Source organism: Elaeis guineensis, chromosome 4 (assembly GCF_000442705.2).
Source record: "Elaeis guineensis isolate ETL-2024a chromosome 4, EG11, whole genome shotgun sequence".
In the NCBI taxonomy this organism is placed as follows: Eukaryota; Viridiplantae; Streptophyta; class Magnoliopsida; order Arecales; family Arecaceae; genus Elaeis; species Elaeis guineensis.
In genome coordinates, this window is record NC_025996.2 from 16,781,415 (window position 1) to 16,792,834 (window position 11,420).

The 11,420-nt window shown below is 40.3% G+C and overlaps 1 protein-coding gene across 2 annotated transcripts; it reads left to right on the forward strand.

The window, feature by feature from the left end:
• The first annotated feature begins 1,442 nt into the window (after positions 1–1,442).
• LOC105043646 (transcription factor UNE10) lies at positions 1,443–6,653 on the forward strand. Of its 2 annotated transcripts, none has more exons than XM_073255724.1 (6): positions 1,443–1,904; positions 2,019–2,652; positions 2,825–2,944; positions 5,395–5,460; positions 5,571–5,948; positions 6,433–6,653. In XM_073255724.1, the coding sequence occupies exons 1-6, from the start codon at positions 1,801–1,803 to the stop codon at positions 6,556–6,558; spliced, it is 1,428 nt and encodes a 475-aa protein (XP_073111825.1). In that variant the 5' UTR covers positions 1,443–1,800; the 3' UTR covers positions 6,559–6,653. The 2 variants fall into 2 exon arrangements, with proteins under 2 accessions (XP_073111825.1, XP_073111824.1); XM_073255723.1 differs by having other exon boundaries at positions 1,444–1,904; positions 6,430–6,653.
• Positions 6,654–11,420: the final 4,767 nt, after the last annotated feature.

Here is an 11,420-nt window from a genome sequence, read left to right on the forward strand (position 1 = left end):
CACTGAAAATATAGTTAACAGTTTTCCATTCTTATTTTATTTTTTGTCTTTTTGTATGCAAAAAAGTATCCGAAGTGCTTTAAGAAAAAGGTCTGCTGCCTGCCATCTAAACTGATTTGATCTTTGCAACTAGCTCTGGTTTGGAACAAGAAAATGCTTTAGGTGTACCGAAGCATGCACGTACAGAACCAAGGCGTGGACCTGATTATGTTAATGGATCGGATCAGGTCGCTGCTTAAATAATCTTCTACAATCCTAATTGCAGAGCAGAATAAATTTTCTAAGAGCGCAAAATAGATTCTTGTCCTATTTAATTAGAATGCCTGGTTTAAAATAGAGAAAATTTACAACTAGATTGTTGTCCTATTTAATTAGAATGGTTTTAAAGGTCTATTTGACTAGATCTGGCAGGATAGACCAAGATTGCACCATCGGGCGAAAGCGAGGGAGGGAGCAGGAAAAGAGCACGGGGGTGGCGCAGTGCAGCCCGCTCCCATCAGAAAAAACACACACACACAAAAAAAGAAGAAGATCTCGAGGTCTCTATCTTTTAATCCTGCATCGATCAAGCCTTCTGCTCTCCCACTCACTCCCTCTTTTTTCTGCGGCTGGCTATCCATCTCTAGCTGATCCTATCAGATTTGGCTGGACATTCCTCAACAGATCCTAGGATGATGAATTAAACATCAGCGGAGTATGTTGCATTAAAATTTAGTAAAAAATATGAGAAATTATAATTTGTATGATTTAATGACGGCATGCAATTTAGGTCCATCACATTGTGGATTCAAGTGTGATACAAGTAAAGCCGTCTACATGTTCATACGGAGAAATGGGTTTGCATAGAAGAACATGAAGTTGGATCTGGGATCTCCTCAATTTGGCGTTGAACTCGAAATTTCTAGTCTCCAAATGATACTTAGTTTGAATTAATGTTCATCCCAGGCTCGGTCCATCGTTAAATTAAAAAGTCTGCACCGAAACCAGAAAGTAGTATTCATCTTGCAATGTACAGGGAATGCCATATATGATTGGAAGACCGGATCGAACCAACTTCATCCTGAACTCGGAAAGCCTCCCCTCAAGCTGAATGCCAAAGATGTACCACACATTACGGCGTATGGTACACCACTGCCTCCTTCCCCTGGTTCTCGGGCGCATGAAAACGAGGTGCCGTTGTATTTGGAGCAAAAGACGATAAAATTTAGATGAAAAATTGATAAGACCGATCGACCCACAGCAGCCGCCAGCCGGCCAATGTAGGCTTCCCACGAAACAGTGACCAGGTGGCGGAGTGGGTGCAGAGGATAGCGGGTGTCAAAATTTTTAATTCATACATTCTGCAAGCTTGACGTGTGTGGAGTGGAGCAGGGCTACGTGCCTGCCTCCCACGGCTCACAGGTCAGGCCCCCCTCCCTCCGTCTCTCTAAATTAATTCCCATCCTCGCACGCCATTACCATAGCGTCTCAGGCTTATCAGCTTATCTTGTTACCTTTCTTGTTATGGCTCTCTGTTTCCTGCGCCACATAATACCTCTCTCTCTCTCTCGTTCCCTTCGCTTCTCATGCCAATTGCTCATAATTTCTCACGGTTCTATGTCCGTTTCTCCCCTCCATTACAGCCAAGACAATCGTTGAACGCAGTGGAAAGATCCTCCTCCCCCGATCCTCGGTGCTGCCACCAATAGAAACTCCAATTCCTTTACTCGATCCTGTACTCTCTTTCTTCACTTCAGTAGTCTATATCTAAATCAAGGAACAAGAAGAAGGAAGAAAGAAGAAGAAAGAGAAGAGCACGAGATGAGCCAGTGCGTTCCTAGTTGGGACGTCGATGACCCTCCTAACCCACCAACTCATCATCTTCCCTTCAACCACCTTCCATCGCCCGCCCCCCGCGTTCCCATGTCCGTTCTCTTCGATATTATCTCCATTTATTTGTTTATTTATTTACTAAATTGATCAAGGTATCTACAAAGTTGGGCTACATAGTATTCATCGAATATATATTATACTTTTAGGTCGGACTACGACATGGCTGAGCTGGCATGGGAGAACGGCCGCCTTGTCTTGCACGGCCTCAGCCACAATGGCATCGAGAAGCCCATCCCCAAGGAACCCTCCTCCTCGGCGGCCGCCACCGCGTGGGAGAAGCCGCGGCCGAGCGGCACGCTGGAGGCCGTCGTGGACCAGGCCACGCGCGCCCAGCTTCTTCCCCCGGCCCCATCACCCGGCCGCGCCTCCTCGCTCGCCGGGCCCCAAGCCCACCGCTTCACCCAGACCGTGATGGATGCCCTCGTCCCTTGCACCGCCGCCCCCGGCGACGACGTCGCCGACCCGGGGGTCGGGAGGAAGCGGCCGAGGGTCGGGGAGGGCGAGTGGGTGTGCGCGAGCCAGGGGAGCGCGGCGGTGCCCGGGGCGGGGAAAAGAGGGGAGAGCACGCGAGTGATGCTGGACACGTGCGGGGTAGACGACGTGGGATTCACCACCACCACCAACTCCGCCTCCTCGTCGAGGGTGAAGGGGGATGATGGCGGGTCGCTGGAGATGGAGAACACAAGCTTCAGAGACGGCGTAGGCGGTGAGGGGGGAGGAGGGCAAAAGGCTTGGACTTTTGACGACCGCGGTTCTGCCTGCCTCAACCGACATTCCAAGGCATCTTTCTCGACCCCCCCATCCCCCCAAGAAAAAAAAAAATCATCTCCTTTTCATCCCCTCTTTTAGAATAAAACTGAGTTATAATAATTTATTATTTTTTATTATTTTTATTTTTATTTTTTATTTATATTATTTATTTGTGGTTGGTGTGGTTTTTGGCTGTGGAAAGGCGGATGGTGACGTCGGGGTGTGCGCCGATGAAGAGAAGGCGATGAAAGGGAGTGCAGGGAGGGTTTCAGCCTCCGCCAGGAGGAGAAGAGCTACCGCCGTTCACAACCAATCCGAACGTGTAAGTGAAGTGATGCACATCTCTATTTTATGAGAATTATTTTATTTTTCATCAGCTAATTCAAAGGGAGGGGGAAAAACAAATTCCTAGATTTTTTTTTCTTTTTTCAAACCGTGTTGACAACTGCTGACTGCCTTCTTATAGTTATAAAGACGAAGACACCATGTTTCATATATGTATAAATGAATTTTAATCTAGCTATGGTACATAAGGTAAGGTGCCAATTTACAAGTGTTAGCTGCCACAGCTAGCATGCAATACATGATCTCCATCATGGTTGTCTCTGCTTTTGCGCAACTAAATTTCTCTCTCTATTTTTTTTGCATGATTGAGTTTTAAGAGTTGACAGGTTAAGACTTAATTGACTCGCCAAATGGGACCTTTCATTCACATTGCATGGGACGTGCAAAGACAAGATATTGGAAGACATGGCACCTTGTATATAATATTTAATAATATCTACCACTAAAGTTTTGACACATTAGCTCATAAAATTGTTTATAATTGAGAAACATAGTAAAGCATACGTGTCTTTCCTGACTTTTTTGTCCTTTATTTACCAGTACGAAAAATATAAGAACACGAAGATGATCTTCCAACTGAACTAAAATAATGTTTTGTCATAGAGAATATGCCAAGTGCTTTTTTTTTGTGGTAAAATTCAGGAGCTAAACTGTAATATTAAAATAGAGTAAGGTTAGGACATACACCCATCATCCATACAGCATGTTCCTAAACATCCAACCACCCTTGTACGTACAACAAAAAGGATGTCCACCAAATGTAGCCTGACTACTAGTTTTGCCTGTTCCATATTTCATGATACCGTGTTGTAGATTTATAACTAATATGTTGATGCCTATAGTTGGAAAAAATGTTGACACAAGCAAATAAAAAAAATGATAAAATTACTAGAGGGTGCAATAGATGTTTTGAATATAATAATTATCATCTATATAATGTTGAAGTAAAGAATCATAAAAAATATGAGGACACCAAGCATATATACGATTTGCATGCAACATTAGTTAATTTAGTTCTCATGTACATGGTTTGTTATGGCACGGTGCATTCCGAAGATGCTAAATTATGTTTCCAACTATATGACTATTTATTTATTTATTTTCTTAGTGAAGTTTGCAAGCCAATATAGCTGAAAACAATTTAAGCCAACTAGATGTAGCTAGCTCTCTTAGATCCACAATGAAGTCATAGGAGACAAGATGGCCATGTTTTATTTTTATTTTTATTTAACCTTATCATCAGGAGGAGAACTGATGGAGGACCTCACGTGTAACATCTCAAACCAAGTTCACTTCCCCTAGGAACTAAGACATCTGTGACCGGCCAACGGTCACATATTTTAGCAGTCGTGTTCTAGGATGATAAGAACGGTAGCCAGTGTATGTATGTAGAGAGAGAGTTCTGGACCAGGGTGAACTGCAGCTTAGGTCACTCGTATCCTACACCCAAAAGACCTTCCGGTCCACTAGAATTGGCAACCTCATTGTACAGTTTGTTGGCACCTCTATATTAAGATATTGCCCTTGGAGGATATCCTTGTGATATGTGCCAGCTAGCTAAGTCCACGTGTGTCGGTGAGTGCAAACTTTGTTCTTCCTTGCTAGAGTGGTTAGCAGGCATCCATCTATATAACTCGTACAGAAATCAATGTTAAATGAGCTTTTACTTTGCCATCCATATCGTCCTTGTAGTCATTTATTTGTCTTTGCATGCACTGCACCGTGCTATCAAGAGTGTATTTGAGTGGCGATCAGAATTGAGGTCGAAATAGATTGGAATTGGAGTTGGAATTCCTCGACATGTTTGGGTTCAAGATTGAAATTAGAATTGGAATGATATTTGAATACTAGAAAAAGATAGAGATTGAATTTGGAAAGATTAGAATATTTTTATTTTCCTATAGAATCAAAATAGGAATAAGATTTCTTTTAATCAAATGGTTGAAACAGAAGTTACTCATTTCCATTCCTATTTCAGAGTCCATCTTCCCTAACTAAACATGCCCCAATTACTTAAATAAAATAATTTTTGTTTGCGGGATCATATAAGTACAAAATTGTTTATTAGCATATTTATTCCATAAGTAATGCTAACTAGCATTTATGTTTCGTGCATATGGAAAGTTTCTCGTCGTATGGGATGAGGGGGTCTGTGTTACTTGTAGGAATTTTGATATGATATGCCAGTTAATTAGATTGTAGGCTATGTTACCAAACCATGGGCCGACAAACTTCTCACATGCATCGATAAGCACCATAAAGCCCTAATGCATTGTTCTTAATCCATGGGGTTTGACTATGTTTGACGTGGGATATAAACTATGTTGCTATGCATTCCGCGCACTCGTGTGTACATAAATCATGTTTCATAGATGTAAAAGTTATTATGCCAAGACATGTAAGAAATGATGAGAAATAACTTTGCAGAAAAGAAGGGATAGGATCAACCAGAAGATGAAGGCCTTACAAAAGTTGGTTCCAAATTCAAGTAAGGTGCATATCTATACTTCGGCAATAGTGTTATCCATCTCCTTATATACCTATATAACAAGAGACATTTCTTACTTTTTATTTTTTATTTATATTTTTTCTTCTCCTGAAAGACCGATAAAGCATCTATGCTAGATGAGGTGATTGAATATTTGAAGCAGCTACAAGCCCAGGTCCAAATGATGAGCAGGATGAGTACCATGATGATGCCGATGACCATGCCACAACTCCAAATGTCCATGATGGCCCACATGGCCCAGATGGCTCAAATGGCTCATATGGGCATGGGCATGGGCATGGGTATGGGCATGATGGACCTCAACTCCCTCAATCAGCTCAGCCATGCTAGCTTACCTCCCCTCGTCCACCCCTCTGCCTTTCTCCCTCTCTCAACAACTTGTTGGGATGGCTCTGGTGATAAAATGCAGCAATCTGGTGGCACCGTCCATCCCGATCTCTTCTCGGCCTTCCTTGCCTATCAAACAGCACAGGTATTCACTAAGGGGTGCCTTTTAACTCCATCTCTGTTTTATTTTGAGTAACAACTTAGAATTGCCACCATCTGTGCTGCAACCCAAGACAATGGCCTCTCCCCAGGACACAAGCTAATCTGAGTCCTATGGTAGCGATTTACGTCTGTTGTTTTTGAACAGCAAATTCTATATTTTCCCTGCTTTTGATAAAAAAAACTACTTTTTTTGTTAAATATAAAAAACTATATTTTCAATAAGGTGGAGGTGAATGTGTTACATAATGGACTTATAGATTCGAGTTGCCCCCCCCCAAAAAACAAAATACTTTATATGTACTCTCCTTCCGAATTTTGAAGTCCAACTGGAACTACAAAGTTTTTGTCGTGCAGCTTTCTTTTTTTTCTTTTTTCTTGAAGTGGCCCTCTGTTATGTTTTTAGAGAGAGTGAGAGTTCCTAAGTAGAACCTTATATTAACGAATTTATTGGTTTCTTGCTGCAGCAGCAGCAGCCGCCGCCGCCGGTGGCGCAGCCACGGGAACCGCCAGTGGGCATGGATGCATACAGCTGGATGGCCGCCCTGCATCAACAATCACGTCAGCAGCCTCCACCGGGCAATCCCAAGCCTTAGCTGCTCTTGTACATATTTCAATTGCCTGAGTTCACATACAATGTGATGTAAGTGATTTTCTTATGCATATATTTGAGCGTCTGGTGTTTACTTTTCGTCGAGAAAGCTAAGCATAGAGAGAGAGAGAGACGTGCATTTGGTGTTGCGTCACCAGGTGGCAGCCTACCATGCGGGTGTTAAGGCTTAAGATCCAACATAATTTTAGATGATATAGCTGATGATATAAGACCTACCCGTCGTCGAGTCGACTCTCAGTGCTTTGCCGTGGGACTTGACAACCACGTGTATACACGGGGAAGGGGTCGACCACGTTTATGTTTTAGCCTTCACAAATCTATATGTGGCGTTCTGCTTTTGTACTCAATTTTGTGTGGCCCAACACGAGACTGTTTGATAGAAAAGAAAACAAGGGTCGCATCTCAAACGGCATGCGCTGGTGATGTGGGAACGGTTAACTTCATGGTGATGATAGCCTTTGCGAAGAAATATTTGTGTCCGCCGCAGAGAAATATCCAAGTCCGACGCAGGGAAGCCACTGGATTTTTTTTTTTTTTTTTTTTTTTTCAAAAGGGGGAAATTTTAAGACCCGTTTCTTTTCACAAGAGTTGTGATCGTAGCATTCGTCCCACTGGTCGGTTAGGGAGAGCGTTTTGATCATGATCGTTCAACAACTATGATATAGGTATAGATAGAAAGAAAGATGGGTAGCTTTTCCATGAGAATTGGAAGATCATGTACCTGAGATCTGATCATGAAGGAAGAATTTCTTTGATCTGTGATTAATTTGAAGTATAAAAAAAATAAAAAAATTAGTAAAAATAGTATTTAAATTTTCTTTTCTTTTCATTGATGATTAATTGACGGTTCTATTAATAAATCAAAACTGAGGTGCATAGCATTTATTTGTAATAATATGATCCATTCTTGTAATCGGATTCTTCTTATAGTTCAAATAGAGTTAGCTTTACAAAGATAGATATTAATAGATATAAATATAAAAAAGATAAAATTTTATAGATGGTGTATCTCAATTTGTATGTGAATCTTATCTTCTATCATTCTACTTGATTTTATTTTTGGATTAGAAGATATGCCGGTTAAAATGTTTTCAAAAAAAATAATTTCCAGACCTATCGATCCATTTGAGAACCAAAATAATGGAATTTAGATTTTAGAGGCACGATTTTTCCCAGGGACAGCACCATGTTGCAGAGCTCGAAAAGTTATCCCAATTCAAAAAAAAAAAACTCAAACATACATTAAATAACTAAGTAACGACCTTTAAAAGTTTGATTTATGATTCAATTTTTTTGATATGATAGATCTCTCTCTTAAACTCTTTTCAACCAGCTTTAGGCATAATGGCTAAAATGGTCCATATTGATTCGATGATCCTATTGGATCAACCAATAAGCCTAATTAGTATGAATACTCTTAATAAATATCCAAGGCATAAATCGCACAGGGAGAAGCTTTTATGGGTTTTATTCTCATTGGCCCACAGATTCCGATGGCATGGAAGGCTCCAGTATAAAAATTGATCGGCATATCATGTTACCAAGAACGTGACAAGGAAATTAAGCTAATGCAAGAATGAACAATGTTAATCACATCAACATCAAATGAATAACAACGTACAGGTACTTGCCCTGATCCTCCATTCTTCCGTTGTCACGTTTAATTCGCATTTTTTTCTGAAAACACGGGAGAAAGTACCGCAACGGACAATATCACAAGTTTGTCGTTTTAAAAATAAAGTTTGGTTATGTTTGTTTACCCCAAAAAATAGTTCCGTTTGCAAATCACACGATCTGCACTGCACAAAAATATCAAATCTTAAAGCATCCAAAATGAAATTAAAATATTTAAGATATGTAACAAAAAAATTTCCATCATGTGCAAGTATTGGATTAGGACTGGACTAATACTAACTCGGGTTTCATCTTTTTTTTTTTTTTTTTTTTTTTTTTTTCCGTAGGAATATTTTTGCTGGGTGCAGTGGGAAGTTAAATGGACCACAGCTTCAATTAAAGTTGCATCTGAAACACATCAACTGCGTACCCGAACACACGGCATACCGCACTAGGCCTACGAGGCTGTATCCCTGAGGCAACTTGTCGCAAGCTTCTTCTTCTCTCCTGTTGGAGGGTTTAAGGGAAGGTTCTAGCCTGCACCCAATATATTGAGATAATAAACTATAAAAAGGTGCCAATGGGATTCAAATGTTAGGATTAGCTAGCTATTGGGATTGCGACAAGGTTGTGATTAATGGTTTAAGTTACTAATCCACCGACGTTTTCAGTCCATGAACTATGTTAAAATCCTAAACAGAATCAATAACAAACATGGATAAGTTAGGACCATTAGGTTAATCGATGTTAACATGATGATATTCTTAGGCCCGTCAATTGGCCAGCTCGGCCTATAAAGCCCAATAACCCTCATTTACAGAAAAGGGTCCCGGCCTCAACTTTTATTTCCTAAAGCCTCCTTGAGCTTAAAGTTTGTCAAGCTCAAAGTATTTTGGGTTGATCTCCAACAATGAAAAATTTTTTATGCACCATGGGTGATGTAAAAAATCTGATGTGGAGTGCATCGCTTCGTCTGATTGATCCATGTAGTCACTATTTTTCAACGTGTATTTAATACATGTAGGTCAGTTTTTTCGTTTAAAAATTTTGTATGATGAACATACTCCTGTTTTTTAGAAAAAAATATAACATTCTGTGGCATAATATAGTCCAAAAAAATCATAATATGACTTAAGATATCATAATATAAGAGGGATATTTTTGTCTTACTACTTTCTAACGTGCATCTCATCCTTGCAATTCGGCTTTTCGTTTGAAAATTTTGAATGACGAAAATATTTCTGTTCTTTAAAAAAAATTATGGCATCCTATGTATATCATGAATGCAAGATGTCAATATATGGATTTAGAATGTTATAATTTTTTCAAAGAATAGAGATATTTTTTTCATACAAAATTTTTAAATGAAAAAGACGATCTGTAAATATTAAATATGTATTAAAAAATGATGACTATATAAATTAATCGGATGAAATGGTATATTTTATGTCAAATTTTCTATATTACTCGCGGTGCACAAAAAATTACGCCTCCAACAATATACAATATGGCTTTGAACTAATTGGACTCAAAATCTCTTCTCCTCCCTGGCTAGTTGCCATGACAGTGCATGTCAAATCGCAAAAACTATTTACATGATGAGACCTTTCAACACTCAATTATTAGCCATTAATTATTGGCAGATGTATCTTACTATACCTAATTAAAATGATGGTAGCCTTATCCTTTTCATGTCTCACCAGTTGGTGATCCCTTAAAAGGCAGCTGCTCAGGACTAGTTCTGTCTTGACCAAAACAAGTGTGAGTGGCGAAAAGATATCTATCGCACGAATGGTGGATTTACTAGATAATTTACTTCGGCAGGCACATTTGACGCCCTCTTGCTGACATAAAATTTCCTATCTTTTGGTCACTGTAGTATGATTTGTCTGCTGAAGGGCGAAAACCCATCAAAGTGGAGTGTGTCTACATATATAGTGCTATTAGCTTGGGATAAAGGCGTAGGCAAGAATAGACTTGGGTAGTAACTAAGTTTGGATTTAGCTCACGTGTAGTTTTATCTAGATCAAATAGGGGTCCATTTTGGATTTTCCTTTTTTTTTAATAGGAAACTTGGATTTGAGATAAAAGCATAGATCTTGTCAGGTCACTTAATAGGTCCCATTGAGTCGGCTTGATTCAGATAGCGTGTAGGGGTTAAATTAAAGTTTCTCGAATAAACTTTTGCTGTTCAACCAAAAAAAAAAAAAAAAATGCCACATTTATCTCAATGGGATCCATACCCAGTCCATGGGCTTGAACTTTTTAGGTCAAGATCCATCCAGGTATGAGTCAAGTTGAAGTGCGGTTGACTCGCTGGCAGTTCTTGCAGCTGTCAGCAGCTTGTATCCTTTCTCCCTACCAAAAATAGAAGCAGACATATTACCAACCGGTTGAGGCCTGGAGTTGGAAAGCCAATACATTGAGACGTGGGAATTGGTCAATTTTATTTTATTTTTGGCAATCTTGGCAGCATTATGACAACCCACCCTGAAGCCAATGCATCAAATTCAACAATTTTCCATTGCTAATCGGTTCGGGTTGTATCTTTCATGCGAAAAAATGATTTATCTTCTTTTGCGATGTCAACCACTGGTTGTGCAATGACCGCTTCTAAATCCATATAGGCAAATGGAGGAAGAGGTTCGAAAGCTTTGAGAGCTGTGCAAGATGCGATTTGATAGTTGATATCAAGAAAGAATATCAGTCATCCATTTACACACAAGATATGACTCCATCCCTTGCCAATTAATCATGGCCACTCGATGACTACCTGACTCGGTTATGGAATCTTTGGATCTGATCCACAGCCCACAAGGCACGCAACTTGTGCACTCCGTTAAGAAACTTTGGAGCTAAACCAGATTCTCCAATCTTATATTGGGACATTACCGTCATAGTTTCAAACATTTTCACACTCCTATATCATTTACAGCCGGATAACTAAAAAGCACTTGGCCTCACGAGGCAGTGATGGATCCCAATCCCTTCCCGTGTATGTATCCAATAACTCCGTGAAACCATCCCACATGACCACCTCCAACCGTACCGTCGGCCAGAGGCTTCCGTCCCATAAAATAACAACCCAGAGGAAAGCGTGGGAAAGCTTCATTTCTGTCCTTTTCCTCAACCCGACCGACAACATGTCCAAATCTAATATTATCTCTGCTTCCCTCCCCCTTCCATATGTCACCTCTTTTATTCGCTCTAACAACCGGACCTTTCTCCCAA